The 18,332-nt window shown below is 49.0% G+C and overlaps 1 protein-coding gene across 14 annotated transcripts in view; it reads right to left on the bottom strand.

Moving 5' to 3' along the window:
• Window positions 1-1,119: 1,119 nt before the first annotated feature.
• Window positions 1,120-18,332, bottom strand: part of DLG3 (discs large MAGUK scaffold protein 3) — a 177,862-nt gene continuing 160,649 nt past the window's right edge. For 10 of the 14 annotated variants that reach the window (XM_048865169.2, XM_048865172.2, XM_048865170.2 and 7 more), the window contains 7 exons: window positions 14,676-14,717; window positions 13,137-13,187; window positions 11,951-12,052; window positions 11,565-11,737; window positions 10,877-10,986; window positions 6,045-6,136; window positions 1,120-3,861 (listed from right to left, as the gene is read on the bottom strand). In XM_048865169.2, the coding sequence (XP_048721126.1) occupies window positions 3,755-3,861; window positions 6,045-6,136; window positions 10,877-10,986; window positions 11,565-11,737; window positions 11,951-12,052; window positions 13,137-13,187; window positions 14,676-14,717 (677 nt within the window). In that variant the 3' untranslated portion in view covers window positions 1,120-3,754. Of the gene's footprint in view, window positions 3,862-6,044; window positions 6,137-10,876; window positions 10,987-11,564; window positions 11,738-11,950; window positions 12,053-13,136; window positions 13,188-14,675; window positions 14,718-16,304; window positions 16,351-18,332 lie in introns of all 14 variants that reach the window. The other 4 variants (XM_075132614.1, XM_048865177.2, XM_048865173.2 and 1 more) reach the window with 3 other exon arrangements.

The raw sequence follows: 18,332 nt of genomic DNA, 5'->3' as shown, positions 1-18,332 counted from the left end.
ACTACCTCGTGCTTTCTGCTACCAGTTCTTCAAAAGCCACTTTATTCCTGCATCTCCAGCTTCTGAAAGGAAAACTGCCAGGCAAGAGCTTTCAATCACTCCAACTAAATCAAAACTCAATTATTCAATTACACTGTATTAGAAATAACCGTACAAGAAGCCGCTTCTTTAAAAAATGGCTTATGAGCTAGTAGAATGGGGAAAGTTCAGCTCATCTACATGACCTGGAAATTAGCTCTCTCTAACTTTTTATAAGTTTCAATTTAACAAGTTAAACCAACCATTAAATTAGGTCAATGTTTTTTTTAAAACAAGTTTTACTTTGAAACCCTAATTTCCAGCCCTTTGATGTGGGAGCAGATTTTTTTTTTTTTTTTTTGGATTCTGAGGCTGGGCCTGCGACCGGGATTGTAAATTGATGCACCATTAAAATAGTAGCCTCTCCCCATGAGAGCAGATAACCCATTCACGCACGGAATGAGCACGCTGGGAATTTCAAAAATAGGTTTTAACTACATTTAGTAAAGACAACTCCATCCCCAACATTTTACTTCAATGTAACTGTGTCACTATAACTTCTGCCCGTCAATATTGTACAAATAGCATGTTTGACTAAGTTAAATTTTAGTATGACCCTCCCCCTCAGCTTCATATTCCTATCAGTGAAAAACAAGCCACTTCCCCTCCTTTTCAGTGTAGGCAGGACCAGATGCAGCAGGGATTTCATAAAGGCACATAATTTCCACTGATAAAAAGTGGTACAGCTAATCCCCCACATGGCATGAGAATCTGTGGCCTGCAAGCAATCAAGGGGCTTTGGTCCAGCTGTGTTGGCTGAATACATTATGCTGCAGTGGCATTGGTAAAGCTGCAGAGGGGCCTTCTTGTTGCTATAGTCACTAATCTAAACCCAACAACTGCTCTTTTTCAGGATTGATCTTTAGGGGCCACCCCCTCCCACCTGGAACCCTAAACATTTTCAGGCTTTGGCATGTTGAGCGTAACCCTTTGGTTCATTGCAGGCCAGCTAGACTAAACTCAGGTGCCAGGATCAACCTCCAAATGGCAGGGATTCACTACACAATAAAAGGTTTTTACAAGAAGGTTTCTGAGTCAGAGTTCATTGCAACTCTCTGTTTATTAAAAATATATGTCTCCTTGGAAGAAACACTGGTAACCAACTAGTGTCATGACTGATTGGATACTTTCACCTATGCCATGGAGTACACTGGCCTTTTTCTCCATGTGACTAGAAGAGAGGGAGACAGACTCTTAGAAGAAAGTAAAGGAACTAGAACCTTGTAACTAGCATCTTAGGTACTTGCTCCTATTTCACCTATGCCGCCTCTCCAGAGAATGGGGCTTGTGGCATCCAGAGCAGAACCAATAGAGCAGGCAGTAGCTATAAATACTAGACATCGGTCCATGGCCAGAATCTCCTCCCATTGAGAGACTCTAGCTGAGCAGCAGTCCTCCCTCCTTTAGCGCCACTTCTTAACAGCAGTCATGCCATCAATGAGCTTTGCAGCATTGCTTTAGGCTCACAGGGCTGCCAAATCCCGTTTGGTCTCCAGCGATTGACAACCGTCACCGAAGGAATCGCTTCTCACTTACCAGAATGTCTCTCTACAAACTTACAGCGGTCCTCACTCGTATTTAAAACTGAGGCCACTGCACAAAACACACAGACACAAACAGCTATCTATCACCTCAGGGAGAGGACAGCATTAGTACGGTGTTGTCTAGCTGGAAACAGCAGTGGTCTGATCCTATTAGGTTAGGTCAGCAACACCTTGGTTTCCTTCTGTAGCATCCAACTGTCACCACATGGAAAGGAGGAAGACACACCTGCTCACATTTTTATGGTGACCTCCGTTGCTCTGGTAGACAGGAATGTGGCATGGAGAATGTTTACATTTTTCCCTGCAGAGGAGAGGGCTCTTGCACTAGAATTAGGGATACTTGAAAAACAAAATCTAGATTGGAAAATCCACAAATCCTTTTGGAAGCTCTTTTCCTGAGGTGGAGCCATATTCGAATGCACACACCTGAGCTTCTCAAAAGCAGCAGCCTCTCAGTCCAAGGAAGACTACCTGTCTGTGGTCTTACACCACTCACCTGGTCACAAGATCTCTTGATAAAACAGCATGATGGTACAATTCTGTCTGTATTTCCATACCCAACAGACTGCAAAGCTCCTAAGACTTTCTGAAAGTGGATCCCAAACTTCAGAACAGGCTTTATGCAGACACTTGTCAGTAGTAGAAATATTAAACAGAAGAGGTGAACAAGCACTGTCTGCCAAGCTCTGAGTCCCAGGGACTCAGGAAGGGGCACTGCTGCATTGCATGCACAGCTGCTCCACAGCGAAGGTCCTCACCCCTTGCAGGGGAAATGGCAGTTTTCATGGTTACTAAAATTCTGAACTCTGTATTAAATTCCATTATTCATTTGGGAAGATGTGAGCTTCCATCCCAGGACAGCTGTGGTCTTCTTCCAGCAGCAGAGGGGAATTCCAGTGTGCTTCCATGAGGAAGACTGGAATTCCCTCACCATATAACATACCCAATTCAAATCCAGTCTAAGGGCCCCAGGGAGACCAGATGGATGGCATTTGCTGCATCCACATTGAAGTGTTCCGGCAGCAGCACAGATCAGCCAGCTTGCTCATTCCATATGGTCTGTAGATTATTTCCTAACTATGACACCCTGGGTCTGGATTCTATTTACAAGGTAACCATCTTAAAAAATAAGTTAAAAAAATGGATTTTATACCCACAGGTCATTATTAACGTGAGAAAATTCGAATAAAAAAGCTGACACAACACCACAATATGGTTTTGGTTTAACATCTGCTTAAAAAAATAGAACAAAAAGGAAACCTCTCATGCAAACACATTAGGTGGTGTGTAAAACAATGTGCAATTTAATAACGTCTTATCCGTTCTCTCTCGCTCTGCAACCTCCTGCTCAGCCTGGGTCTTCGTTTCACTCAGATCAGCGGCTACAGGTTATTCTGGACCCTTGGCCCCTCTACACGCACACAGCATCCCAGTTCCTCTGATCTACCCCAAAGATCTGGGCTTTGGTTCTCAGAAACCTGACCAGATGTGAGAAGCATCCGAAGCATCCAGTACCGTTTCAATCTCTTCTTGACCAGAGTGGGACTTCCCGTGCCCAGTGACTGGGATACAATAATTCAAAAGATCCTTGCAATAATATAGTACCATTTTAGGAGGTCCCTCAGGTTTTCTAGTCCACATATATATAATATATATATAATATCTTTATGTATTATATATAAATTACATATACAGATAAATAAAATGCTTTCTGTTGTACTGTTCAGAGCTACAAGGCAGTGACACATGCTTGGAGAAATGTCCCCGGAAGCTCCAGTCCTAGCTTATTTTCAAAAAATCCATTGTTTCAGTCGTTCTTTACATAAGTCCTCAGCTGCCTCCTCCCATCTCGCTTCTTGGGTTAAGTTTTAATAATAATAAAAAACGACTTGAATGGGATCTCATCTGTCTCTAATGGAGCAGCGGGAAGGTCCATGCAGGAATGGTGGGGACAGTCACGTGGTAAGCGAGATTGATTCATCCCAACAAAAAGAAACAGGACTAGAAAACTCAATCTTGCGACGATCTAAAAAAGGGGGCGGGAGAAGTATTCATGTCCCCCCCCCCCTTGGGGCATAGGTGAGGGAGGGATTTCAGACATCTGCTCACAAGGAAGTTGATGGGGGAAGTCTTCAGAGTTTCTCAGAGGATGGGACCCAGATGTAGTGCCCAGACTGGTCCTCAATGATCTGTTTGATTTTGTTGTATATCTCTTCCAGAGAGTCTCCTTGTACAATGGCTAAAAGGGGAAAGAACAAGCCAGTCAGTCAACATCCGGCCGCACTGCACCACACCTGCACGGGCTGTGCTAAAGTCCTTGCCCGGCTAGTGGAGCAAACCAGCCAGAGGGATGGGAGGGGACGGCGCGGCACAGCAGCCAGCAGACCTGAGCGAATCCTGTAAATAGTTCTGGATTTGCACTAGGTGAACAGCAGGCAAGCAGGGACATGGAGATTTAAGGACACAGAGTACCTCCAAGCAGATTAATTCTAGGGAGAGCTCATGCTGATCTCAGGTTGGCATATTCTCATGTGAACAAAGTACCAACTAGTGTCTCAACAATGGGCTGGGAATCAACTTTTCAGACAATTTCATTAAAACACACTAGGTACAGGGCCTTTGGGAGCTCAGTGTCCATTACTTCATCCACCTTTGAGCAGGAGCTGCAGGCACTTTCATAAAGAGGGACTCAGCACAGCTTCCAGCAGGTCCAGGGACCTAGTTTAGTTTCCAACTCCCAAGGGGAGAAGTTCTTGGGGCTTCCTGGGAGAGGATTCCCCAGCCAAGCACATCTCACTGCCCAAAAGTTCACAGCATGTGTTTTCCCTTTTGCAATCGCATTTTATTTCTCTGATATCACCCTAGGGGATCACAACCCCTCCCTGTTGTTGTTACCTTCACTTAACTGTAGGTGATTGATTTTGCCGTTTTGAGTTGGGACTCAACGCTTAATGAAACCAGGCAGATTTGGCTTTTTCTCTCCTCAGAGCTCATTTGCTCCAGCCCCCAGATCATTTTGTTGCTTTTTGTTAGACTCCTCACAATTTGTCAATTTTTCTGGCTCCCACATCACACCAGAGCCCCACAGACAGGCAGCCTATCCCCCCTCCATGATCCATGACACGAGGCCTTTCTACATGCAGCCCAGAATCACAGTGGCTCTTTTGCAGCCATCTTACATTTCAAAATAATCTAATCTGCTCTCCCTTATTGCTGCAGGGCTCACTCTGCCATTCCCGCTCCCCAGGGTTCCCCTGCCCAGCAAAATCCCATTCCATTATTTCCTGCCCATGTTTCCAGCCTCCTGGAATATCACCCATGTGCTGCTCACCCTGTCTCCATGATCCCTAAATAAGGTCTGCCTAACTCCAACCTCTGCTGCTCCCAAAGAGGCACCTCTCTCTCCTTGAGATGCTCCCAGTTATCGGCACCCTGTTTATGGGTTTTACCCAAGTTTTCAGCTCAATGAGCCAATCTGAACTTATTTTCTGCATGAAACTGTCTGTTGGTAGCAAATAAAGACACAGTGTGCCTTGCCTACATTTCCCCCAGCTGTTGGCATGAGCGTATCAAAAAGCAACCCCAAAAGCACTGGGAATTCCTTGGGCTTCTCCTGCTCGCCTTTGTGAAAGGATAATATTCTGGGGAGGGTTTTAACCTCCCAGTAACTGGCCCATTCTACCCTGAACTCCTCCTCTGCCAGGTGTTTTGGCTGAGAAAGTTCCTAGGGTAGCAGTCAGGCATACAAAATGGCAACTGGTGGGATCACTCCTTTCCTGTCAAGCTGGTAACACGTTTGCTCCCCTTCAACCTTGGTGCCTCCAAAGCTGCCCATTATTTTCCAGAAATAATTGTGTGGTACAGCATGTCCACTATTTTCCTTCACGCGCGAGAACACCTGCTGCGCTGGGCAGCTGATCTGTGGAGGCACAAGTTGCCAAGTACTCCCTTACTGGCCCTTCAGCAAATGCTCCTTCTCTTCCTGAGCAGCCAAGCTGCCATGCTTTTCTTGAAGACAGACTGTAAAAAGCAGTTCAGTCTTCACCCATCAAGTCCTAATTCCATCCTTCAACTCTTTTAAATGGTCCTTCTCTCTCTAGTGCTCCCTGCCCTCATGTGCTGAAATCCATGGTCCTATGCAGCCCTTCAGCAGCATTCGTTAAGTCTTGCTTGTTTAGTGGCCCCCTTTCTCCTTGCTGCCTTCAGCATTTCAGAGAATCCTGTATGGCTGCCTCCCTCTGCGTCTCCAGGGCAGGTTTGCCATTACCTCCGGATAGCTGAAGGACCCCTTCATGAAGCCACATTCACAGACTCGTATCCATTTCTTGCTTCTTTTGTTTTCGGAGGGGCAGGACAATTTCCCGTGACCCTGACAGCAAGGTGGGGCTGATGGGGTCATTCCTGGCCATCCAGGACTCTTACCTGTAAAATACTCTCCAAACTCCTGCTCCAGTTTCATGGCTTTGTCAAAGACCTTGTTGGCTTGTTCATACGTCTGTCTTCGGTTCATCTCCCTGCCAGGCATGGATGAGAACAGTCTGAATGTGTTTCTTTTTACTTAAAACAACAAGCCAAAAGCTACTGCCACCACCAGTGCCGGGAACCCTCCATGCATCGGTGAGCTAGGCCCTGTGCAGCCGCTACAGAGTTCTGTTGCAAGAGACTGGGTAACGTATCTAACTTCACATGCTCTCTTGCTGCCCTATGCAATACAACTCCAGCTCCAGCAATTCCTTCCAGCACCAACATCTTCACCCAAAAAACAGAGGTATGCCTGGAAGCCCAGGCAATCCCTAGCCTTCTGCTGCAGTCCATGTGACCCCAGAACCTTGTAGTGCAAACTAGCAGAGGGCACAGAGGAGTCACAGTTTTAGAGAGATTCCATGGGTTGGATATAATTCGCAAAAGGATGGTGTCTGAGGTCTCTGTAGAGAGCCAATAGCCCACTGGTCATCAATCACTGTGAAATGGATGGATGGATCATATTTAAGGATTTGTGTGTCTATACTGAAAATTATGTTTTTAAGAGACAGGTAACCAGGAGGTGACATGTTTCGGACAGGTTCCTTTCAGGCATGGGGTAACAGATGCTTATCTCCTTATCTCGCCATTGTGCGTTGTGTCTGCCAATTTAGGCCTATTTGCACACGGAGCCAGATGCTGATGAAGAGATTTCACAATCTACCAGAAAGGAGTGTACAGAGAAAAGACTGTCAGCAGGGGGTGTCCTGCTTAGAAATAAGGGCAGTGGATTGTTCTGTCTGGAGGTGCAGACTGGCACCTGGGATCTTTCATCAAGGAGGCAAGCTGACAGTGTGACTTATTTAAAACCCTAGCCAAGCCTGAGTGTAAAACACTAGAAGAACTTTGAGGGACCATTGCTCTGTAAGAGAGAAAAGCAGCTAGTGCCGTAAGTGTAGGTTCTACAATGCACATTATGATCTATTTTTATAGATAACACTTGTTTCTAATACTTCTGCTGCGGTCACTGAGCGTCTCCCAAACAGCAGAGGCGTTAAGAACGCCCGTCACTGGTCAGGACAGCCTTGCAGTGAGAGAAGCGCCTTTTAAATCCCAGGGAGCCCGGCATCTCTGAGCAAAATAAGCAAAAATAGGCAAAGATTTTATATCTATAAAATACTTTTAAAAAATTGATAAAAGGGAACAACTGTTCTAAGAACTATAAAACACTACCAAAGAACTATCTATATACTAACTAACTGCTAAATTCACCATTAAAGAGAACATGCACCCAGTAGACATGGTCAGACTGAGGGCTGTTCGTCCACGCAACCCTTTATACTTTCCGCACAGGGCACAAGGGTGTGGGGGCATTGCTAGCAAAAATCTCTGATGCAAGGCACAGGCGCCCCTGAAGCAGAGCACCCACAGGACATTAGTTGAAGGACAGATTTCATGATTTCAAGGAAAGGAAGGAGTGAGAGCAGCAGAATAAGCACAAAGGACAAACTCAGACAACTGGTAGATAAGGTCCCATGGGAAAAAAAATCTAAAGGGACAAAGGAGTTGAGGAGAGCTGGCAGCTTGTCAAGGAGACAGTATTTAAGGCACAACAGCAGGCTATCCCAATGGGAAGGAAAGACAGAAAAAATAGGAGAAGGTCATGATGACTCCATCAGGAGCTCTCTAATGACCTGAAAAGAGGAATCCTACAAAAACTGGAAACACGGATGAAGAGTACAAAAGAATAGCACAAACCTGTAGCGACAAAATCAGAAAGGCTAAAGCACAAAATGAGTTACACCTAGCAAGGGACATAAAAGGCAGAAAGAAGAGGTTCTTTAAATACATTAGGTGCAAAGAAAGGTGAAGGAAAGTGTAAGTTCTCTACTTAATGGGTAAAGAGAGCTAACAAAGGATGTGAAGAAAGCCAAGGTATTAATTGCCTATTTTGATTCAGTCTTCACTAAAAAGGTAAACTACAACCAGATAATTAACACAATTAATATTAAAAACAATGGAGAAGGAACAAAACAAAATAGGAAAAGATCAGGTTAAAGAATATTTAGATAAGCTAGCTGTATTCAAGTCAGCAGGGCCTGATGAAATTCACCCAAGGGTACTTTAGGAACCAGCTAAAGCGAACTTGGAACCATTTGCAATTATCTTCTAGAACTCATGACGGACTTGTGAGATCCCAGACGATCGAAGAAGGGCAAACATAGTACCTGTCTTTAAACGGGGGAACAAAGAGGACCCAGGGAAGTATAGAGTAGTCAATCACCTTATCTTCGATACCGGGGTATATACTATAACAAATCGATTTGTAAGCACCTAGACAATTATGGGGTTATATTATCAAGAACAAATCATGCTAAACCAACCTAATTTCCTTTGATGGGGTACCTGGCCTAGTGGATAGGGGAAAGCAGTACAAGTGATATATCCTGATTTTAGTAAGACACTTGGCACACTCTCTCAGATGACACTCTCAAAAGCAAACTAGGGAAATGTGGTATAAATGAAATTAAATATAAGATAGGTGTACAACTGGTTGAAAACACCGCATTCAATGGTTCACTGTCGAACTGGGAGGGACATATGCAGTGGAGTCCTGCAAGGGTCAGCCCTGGGTCTGGTACTATTCAATATTTTCATGAATGACTTGGATAATGGAGAGTAAAATATGCTCATAAAAATCTGCAGATGACACCAAGCATGGAGGGGCTGCAAGCACTTTGAAGGACAGGATTAGAATTCAAAAGGACCATTGCAAATTGGAGAACTAGTCTGAAATCAACAAGAAAAATTCAGTAAAGAAAAGTGTAAGGTATTACACTCCGGAAGGGAAAACCAAACGGACAGTATATGGTTATAACGGGGCAGGTGGTGTCACTGCTGAAAAGGATCTGGGGGCTGGATCACTAATTGAACACAAGTCAATGTGATGTGGTTGTGAAAAAAGCTAAGGTCATAAGAAAGACATGGTAAGTAACTGGCCTGGATTACATGGCTCTGTGAGACCTTAACTGGAGTACTCTGCCCAGTTTTGGGCACAATACCTAAAAAAATGTGGACAAATTAGAGAGTGTCCAGAGTAGAGCAACAAAATGATAAAAGGGCTAGAAAACCTGATCTGTGAAGAAAGGTTGAACAAACTGGGCTTGTTTAGTCTTAAGGAAAGATGACTAATGGAGATCCTGGTAACAATATGCGAAGGGATATTACAAAGAGGATGGAGATCAATTGTTCTCCATGTCCATCGGTTAAGTAGCGATGGTCTTAAACTGCAGCAAGGAAAATTTCAGAAAAACTTTCAGAATGTACAAACATAAAGATGGCTGTACTTAGTCAGACCAATGGTCCATCTAGCCCAGTATCCTGTCTTCTGAGAGTAGCTGGTGCCAGATACTTCAGAGGGAATGAACAGAACAGGGCAATTTATTGAGTGGTCCATCCCATCATCCAGTCCCAACTTCTGGAAGTCAGAGACTAGGGACACCCAGAGCATGGGATTGCATCCTTGACCATCTTGGGCTAATAGCCATTGATTGAGCTATCCTCCATGAATTTATCCAATTCTTTTGTGAATTATACTTTTATTGAATTATACAAGTTATAGTTTTGGCCTTCACATCCCCTGGCAAGGAGTTCCACAGGCTGACTGTGCTTTGAGTGAAGTACTTCCTTATGTTTGTTGTAAACTGTTGCCTATTGAATCCATTGATGACCCCTTGTTCATGTGTTATGAGGAGGAGAAAATGACCCTTCCTGATTCACTGTCTCCACACCAGTCATGACTGTATAGACCTCCATCACACCCCTCTGAGCCATCTCATTTCTGAACTGCACAGCCCCAGGCTTTTAATCTCTCCTCATATGGAAGCTGTTCCATACCCCTCATCATTTTTGTTGCCCTTCTCTGCACCTTTTCCACATCTAATATATCTTTTTTGAGATGGGGCGCAGAGATCTACATGCAGTATTCAAGATGTGGGCGTACCATGGATTTATATAGAGGCAATATGACATTTTTGTTTTATTATCTATCCCCTTCCTATTGGTTCCTAACATTCTGTTCGCTTTTTTGATTGCTGCTGCACATTGAACAGATGTTTTCAGAGAACCATCCACAATGACTCCACGATCTCTTTCTTGAGTGGTAACTGCTAGTTTAGACCCCATCATTGTGTATGTATAATTGGGATTATGTTTTCCAATGTGCATTACTTCACGTTTATCTACACTAAATTTCATCTGCCATTTTGTTGCCTAGTCACTCCGTTCTGTGAGATCCCTTTGTAACTCTTCGCAGTCAGCTTTGAACTTAACTATTTTGAGTAATTTTGTATTGTCTGCAAACTTTGCCACCTCACTGTTTACCCCTTTTTCCAGATCATTTATGAACACGTTGAATAGGACTGGTCCCAGGACTGGGGGACACCGCTATTTACCTCTCTCCACTGAGAAAACTTTCTAATTCAGAGGATAGTTAAATTCTGGAATAGGATCCCACGGAAAGTCATGGAATCCCTTCATTGGAGATTTTTAACAACAGGTTGGACAAACACCTGTCAAGGATGCTCTTAAGTATCTCTGGTCCTGCCTCAGTGCAGGGGGCTGGACTAGATGACCTCTTGTGGTACCTTCCAGCCTGACATTTCTGTGATTCTATGCCTGTGACAGTAGCAGCCTTTCCCCCACCCCTTTTCTGAATTAGAAGCAACAGGAGTGCAGGCTCCTGGTCCCTGCAGCTAGCAGACCCAAGGGGTAGGTGGCAAATATGCACTTACATGAGAGCTTCAATGGATTTTGGCTTGATGAAAATGGCAATAGAGTAAAGTTGTGCTTGTTGCAACCTCTTGATGGCGTTGCCAGACACGTCCAGGATGCAGTGCTTCCCCTGGCAGGGCACAAGAGGGGACCAGCGTCATTCAGTCACACCTACCTCTGGCTTTCCCTCTCTGAAAGCAGCCTGGAGCAGGAGGACGAGGGATGGAACATGCCAAACCCCAGCGTGGGCCCCCAACTTGGGCAGGTGGCAGCACCCAGGAGAAGGGACGGGGGCTTCTTTTCAACATTCAGGACATTGTTTACAAACCAGCAATGGGCTCTGTCATGCTCTGAGCACAGAGCATTTCTGTTGTTCTACCCACTGCGAAGAACCCTTGCACCAGTGCTTGTGAAGATAAAGCAGGCACTGGTGCTGCTAATGGTGGCCTTGGTAGCCCGGTGGCTTAGGAGGCCTGAGTTCTGCAGGACTCCTGCCTGGGGAGGGTGGGTGGGTTTAGCGGCAGAGCACTGGGCAGTCTGGGGTTCTGGAACAAGGCCACACGGCTTGGCAGGAATCCCTGTCCAATTGGCTCTTGCTGCACATACAGTTACATAGACAATGGATGCAGGCGCGAGAAGGTCAGAAATCATTTGGGTGAGCTGTGGGCTTCCCTGGAGCAGTGTCACTGCCTCCACATTTACACTCACTCTCTCTGCAACTGCCCGCACCGACTGGATACTGGTCCCATAGAGATTGTCATTGAACTGCCCAGCCTCTATGAACTTGTTGTCCTGAATATCTTTCTCCATCTGTTCTCGGGATACAACAAAGTGATAGTCCTGCCCATCCACCTCATTTTCACGCCGAGGCCTGGTAGTGTCTGAAAGAGAGGGGGGCTTCATGAGACAGAGCCCACCGCAACCAGGCACCTTCCCTCCTCCAAAGCTCAGCCCGCACCGACAGCAACCCTACCTTGCCTCTCTTCGCCACCACATGGCTCAGATGCAGCAGGCAGGAGAAACAGCGGCTGCCCAGAGCTGCACTGGATCACTAACTCACCACCCCAGAGACACACACAAACACCAACACTTACGTGGCACACAGGAGCCAAACTTGTGTGGAAACTCGGAGATGAGGTCATCGTTGACTCGGTCTTTCATTGGCCCCAGGATGATCACTGGCCTCGCATAGTGAACTGGAAACAAGAAAAGCCACGACCCTGAGGCCAAGTCTCTGATCCTAGTAGCTGCTCCCACACTCGCTGAAGCCTGGAGTGGGCCATGTGGCTCCAGAATACTTGTGGTCAATACACCACGGCCATTCACACAGCACTCACGCTTGTGGTCTGTGGAAATACTGAAGGCCCTTTTCCTGCAGTGGGGACTAAGCTCAGCAAAGCTCCAAGTCTACCCAAGGACAGAACCCTTCTCATTCTAGAACAAGGACACCTTTCTCATGCACACGGAAACAGCTTCCAGGGACTTGTCTTTGGGCTCAGCCCACAGAGTGCATCAGCAACACGCACAAAGAGGCAAATGGTGCAGAACACAATAGTGCTTATTACCTCTTCTCCTATGTGCCTCCACGTGCACTTCCACGTTCGCTCCTCCGTTAGAGCACCCGAATTGTTGCCTCAACACACCCCTCTTCCCAAGCCCTTCCACCACAGCTGCTCAGACAAGTGCGGGAGGCTGACCCCAGCCGGGATCGTGGTGAACAGTGGCCCGCAAGCTGCAGGGGAGGAATGCACCTCTTCTCCACAGGCATGCTGCTGGCACTTATGCCCCTCGTGTCTGGAGATTATGACATGCTAATCTCTGGCTGGGGGACCAGCGAACTGCCGCTCACGGGTGAACAGCTGCCTCAAGTTGGTACAGATGAAGCACCAACAACGTGCTAGGTGTTTTAAAAAGAAATGGGCCCTCCCAGCCTCCGGCCCCAGGCACTCAACCCGACGCAGTCATGAGGGGCAGCATGGCTGGGGCATGGATCAGACAGAGTGTGTGGGTGGCCTGTGGTGAAGGCGGGCACTTGGTCCAAGGAGGACCCAAGGCTCTGGAACGGCAGAGCAGAGAGGGCTGGGCTGGCGCAGGGCAGAGGGCGTTACATTTTTAGCAATGGCGGTTTCAGAGCCAGCGTTTCAAGCGTTTGCCATTTACCAAAGAGGCATGTCATGAGCAGTGTCCGCTAGCTGTGTGTAGACACTTCTCAACACCACCACACGCTGTAGAGCTGGGACTCAAGACCACCGCACACTCCAGACCTCATCCCATACTTACTTTCTTGCCGTGTCACTGGTTCATATGACAGGATAGTGTCCTCTTGTCCTTCTGGAATAGAGCCAGGGAGAAGCAGGTAAGTGTTTGCAGGGGCCTCTCCTGCCTCAACCCTTTGCCACCAGAAAGCAGCATGAAGGCAATAACCAGCCAGGAGCCACCACACACAGAAGTGCCCCAAAGGCCTCTGGGTTGCCCGCCCCACCAGACAGCAAAGTTCACAGGAGAGTCCCAGCCTGGAGTGCTGCTCCTGACCAGGACTGTCTCAGGGCGGTGTTCCATTCCGACTGTCCCAGGAAGACCCAACAGTACGTGAGCGAGAGCCATTCCCATCACACTGCTCCTGCAGCCAACCCAAAGGCTAGTCTGTGGCTAGCAGGTGGGGCTGCACTCTAAGCCCAGCTGGCCCATGACTTGGTCACACATTTGCTTCATGGCTGTTTGTCTGGAATACTTGTGCAAACACCAGAGGGCACTCTTTCTGCAGGCTGTGACCCAGCCTAAAGACCAAGAGTCCTCCCCTTCCCATGACTCCCTCCAGCCCAGAGGGGCAACCTGGCCGCTATCTGCTTTGAGGATCCTATTCCACAGCCTGACTGCTCTCTGGGTTACCGGGCTGAACGACACCTGGAATAGCCACTTTCTGGGCTCAGAGCCAAGCAGGACCAACTCAGCCATTCATCCTTTCTGGCTAGCTGTATGGAACCCATTCCTCTCCGTGTGCGGGGAGACCATCTGCTCTGTGGGGACACTCCAGAGACCCTGGATCCCTGGCACCAAATTCCCTTCCTGCTGGGTGCTGGCTGTTTGAAGCCTTGGGGGAGGAAAGGTGCTGGGGACACTGCCCTCATTACACACACTGCTTCGGCTCTGTGCTCGGCCCTTCTGAGCTGCCTGACCACCACCACCAGCATGTTCGGTTCAGAGCATCCCGGCAGGGCAAACTGGGGACATGGTGGGGCAGCAGCAGTTCCTAGCTGGAAGCGTCAGATGTGCAGCTGCAGCTTTGTCACAGGAGGAGAGAGACGCCTCGGGCAGAATGCGCGTTATGGCTGCAGCAGAAGCTGTTAGTCCCCCTGCAGGGCTTGTGCTGTAGATGGGCTGCAGAGCGCTAGCAGCTGGTAGAGATCTTCCTCTCTGAGCACAAGCTTTCCAAGACCTATGGGGTGTTATCCCAGGGGCTGGAAGTCAGGACACAGGAGCCACGGGGCACCCCAAAGCCAGAGTGCTTGGGGGCAGAATCCTCTGCTGGGACAGGTCCAAAAGTGAACCTTAACACCTCATGGCACCCATGTCCCTGCATCCCATCGCTGACACTAGGGATACTGCTAACCGGCCCTGGTAAAAAGCTCCCAACCCCTCGAGGGAGCTGGTCACAACATCTCTAGGACCTTCAGTTCGAGTGGCCAAAGGAAGCATCGGCCTCCGAACAGGAAACATCATGGGGACAACAGAGGAGTGAAAATGCTTAGAACACACACACACACACACACACACACAGAGACACAGAGGTGAGAGACAGCAGGAGAGAAAGACACTTACTGGAACTGCTCTCGCTGTCACTGGTGTTTGATGTCACGCCCTCTGCAAACCAACAAGAAAAAGACGCCAATTCAGAACACCTGCAGCCAGGAACTCACGAAGGGCACATGGGGTAGGAGACAGACAGTCACCGAATGCTAGTGGCCACAGGACACAGGTAGAGGGCATGGGCGAGCACAGCCTTGGGGCCCCCACAGCCGATGGCAGCCTGTGGACCCAGCGAGACTCCTCTCACAGATTCAGCCCCCATCCCTTACTCCTGCATTAGAACTGGCATTTCCAGATGTAGGGCATCACTGTAGGAGGTTCATTTCAGGGTCCTTCAGTCAGTAGCTTCAACAGGGAAATCCAGTTAACTATGTCTGGGGCACTTTCACGAGCGTGAAAGGGAGAAGATGTGAATGCCGGAGGCAGGGCTTTCTCCGCAGCCAGTAGGCACGAGCTCACAGCTAACTGGGTTCCCTTTCCCCAGGCAGAGTGCACAGGAACGGAAAGCAACTCAGCGTGAACAGCTCTGCCCTGGCAGTAGTAATGGCCTCCCCAGGTAATGCACTAGGCCTCATCCTGCATCATCTCCAAGAGCAGGGAACTGGCCCCCCTTGAGGATACAGCATAAACCCACACAGAGAGGGGTGGTGCATGGGGCAGAGCCCTGCCAGCTGTCCAGTCAAGTTTCAGTTTGAGAGTCCCCATTGGGCCAGGTGTCATGCAGGGAGGGGGAGTGGAGGAGGGAAGCTGCCGTAGCACATGGATACACTAGCACAAACCCTAAAGCAAAGTGCAAGTCTGACAAGGGCCAACCAGCCAGGGGGTGGGAGGGAGGAGAGAGACTCACAGAGACAAGACACTGACAAGACGGAACAGAGTTCGGGGCCTTGCTTGTTTAGGCCATTTCCAATGCTGCGGCCCCTCCGCAGAAGCTGGGTCACTCACTTGGCCTGCACCTCCCCCTGGCTGCATGCTCCCAGGTGCATGGGGCTGCGCTGGTCCCTAAGGTGTGGGCAGCCATAGGACTGCTTGCATAAAGCTGGCCTCTAACTGGAAGCTGCGAAGATTGTCTCCCCAAAGGGAGTCAGTGAGTCAGGAAGAGGAGCAGTTCCACAGCTCAGGGTACATGTGCAAGCACCTGGCACGGAGAGCAGGCAGGTAGCACTTAAAGACGCAGCTACCTGCTTTGTGAAGTGCCTGCAGGCCAGGTCACTTGTCCCTGATTGCATGCCAGCAGCAGTCTCCAGGGCAGGCTTGACACTAACTCATCTGGGCTGGCATTAAACCAGGGAGTCAGCCGGATCCAAGCTCCAGCTGTGACCATCAGTCTAACAAGAGGAAACAGAGCAGCTCACCCTGCAAACTGGAGGGACGGGGCACAGTCAGGGCAGGATTAGGGAATTCTAACTCTCCACGTGAGCAGGCACAAGGGGCAGTTCTCCCTCCCCCCAGAGCCCAGCCCCCTCCACCTCCACTGATGGGGACTGGAACCCACAGCCTCAGAACCAAGAGCAAAGCCTTCAGAGCGCGTAGTGCTGTACATCAAGAGCAGCACTCACTCCCAGTGCCTGGATCCCAGCCTCCCCCCAGGCACAGTGCCAAACATGGAGAGCGAACGATGTGCATTTAAATGAGACTTACTCAGGTTCTTTGCTCCATAATAATCGTCACTTAACCCAGGGAAGTCCTGATTTCATAGACCGCAGGAAGGGGCAGAGAGCCAGAGAGGGGAGTAAGAGACAGAGAGAAGAGAGGAAGAAGACAGAGCCAGGTGAGCATTAGTGACAGGAGTGCAGAACAGCTGAGAGCTGCAATTGCAAGTGAGGTTACAAAATTCAGAAGTGTCTTTGCTGGGGCAGGCAACACATCCAGCCTTTGCACTGCGGAGCTGAGCAGTGTTCTCTCGCCCAGCCAATGGCCATCTCAGGGCCTTCAACCAGCCCCCACAGGGCTAAGGGCAGCCGTGCCAAAACCACAGCCCAGAGACCAATGGTACCAGTGTGCCAGACTCCTTCTCAGGCTACCTGCTCATTGAATGCACTCTGGAAGGCGCTCACTGAGGAACAGTTGGCCTCCTGGAGCAGGCTAACACATTCTCCACCCTCCTGAGTGAGCTGCTCCAATTCCAGAGGTGCTGTTGGCAAGTTGAGAGGAGGCCTTCCCAAGATTGTGGCTCACTCAGCTTTTTGATGGACTGGTGAAGACCAGGTATGTTTCATCTCCCACTCCAGGTGTCTGAGGGATCGTCCGTGCTCCAGAGCCCTCTGCCCACACCCACTCTCTAGTACAGTCCCAGGTGGAGCCTTTCAGCTTCCCTGGAAGGGCTGAGGAGCACTTCAAACTCCTCTGCAGGTCTTTGCTTCAGCTCCCCATATCCCAACATTTCCACATGCGGAGCACGCAGGGGAAGGACTCTGCTCCCTGACCAGCACTCCACAAGCAGATTTAGTCAAGTGCTGTGAAGCATTTCAAGGGAGGGAGACTGGCTGCAAGTTTCTACCTATAACAGGAACTAGACAGGGAGTGGGGTCCCATTTCAGCCTGTCCTCACCCCCACACCGTGAGTACATGCTAACCTGGAGCTGGCAGAGAATGGGCCCTCAAAAAAGACGTTAGAGAGCCCAGAGGCAGGTAGTGAATCCCCTTTAGTCATGAATTCAGTTATGTTCCACCCTCTACAAGCAAGCCACCACCCACCCCAACGACCCCAGACCACAAACACTTCCAGGAGGGAAAGCAGCAAGCCAAGCCCCCTCCCCAGGGACTCTCCAACTCCCCCACCAATCCCTACAACTACTGGTCCCAGGCACGTTGGTGCACTGTCAGCTGTGTACCCTGAGCAGAGGGGGCGCTGGGACTTAACAAGTCGCTGGCAAAGTGGGGGAGCCGAGAGAGGGGCCCTCCCTCCCAAGGAGGGTTTGTATATTCATTCAGCCAGTGCAGTTCGGGTCTGGCTGACCTTAGTTCTGACACCTGCAACCACACATAGGCAGATGCATCTAGCAAGTGCACTGGGCAGCCAAATCACCAACCATCCTACCCCCGAGGCCTCGGAGTATGCAGGTGCACACACAGCTTTTATGGCTGAAGTCAGGCCCAGGAAGGAACAAGGGGCGTGCTGGACTTACCCAGAGCCAGATTTTCAGAAAAGCGCAGCAGGCTGGGTACTGAACTCATTTGACAAACTGGCTACTCTCTCCATAAACACACCAGAGGGAGATCTGTGCCAGTGAAGCGAGACACCATGCAGGCAGTGTGCGGACAGGCTCTTGTCCCTGGCCCCAACTGCACTGAGCCGCAGAGCAGAGACCATTCAGAGCAGTGCACCATGACATGGGAATACAGCATGGCAGGTGGATTTGCTCTACCTGGCCCTGCCTCCTCTCCCACCTGTGAGGACCACAGCTGCCGACAAAGCACCCAATGTATTATTGACAGCGGATGATGTGTAGCAAGTGCAGAGGAAAGACAGCGCAGGTTAGGAATACCTCCCTCAGTGGCTCACTAGCCAGCAAGTCCTTCTGTAGGAGTACGTCGTAGGCGGTTTGCATGTTAAACCCTTCAGCTCCTCAGAGGACCGTGGTCCACACGCATCTCTCTGATTCAAATAGACTGTGCTTTCCTAAGCCGGAGTGCATAGCCCTTTGCTCCCAGACACTGTGCAGTTTT

The sequence above is a fragment of the Caretta caretta genome, chromosome 9, assembly GCF_965140235.1.
Source record: "Caretta caretta isolate rCarCar2 chromosome 9, rCarCar1.hap1, whole genome shotgun sequence".
Taxonomy (NCBI): Eukaryota; Metazoa; Chordata; order Testudines; family Cheloniidae; genus Caretta; species Caretta caretta.
This window is presented reverse-complemented; position numbering and strand designations above follow the sequence as displayed.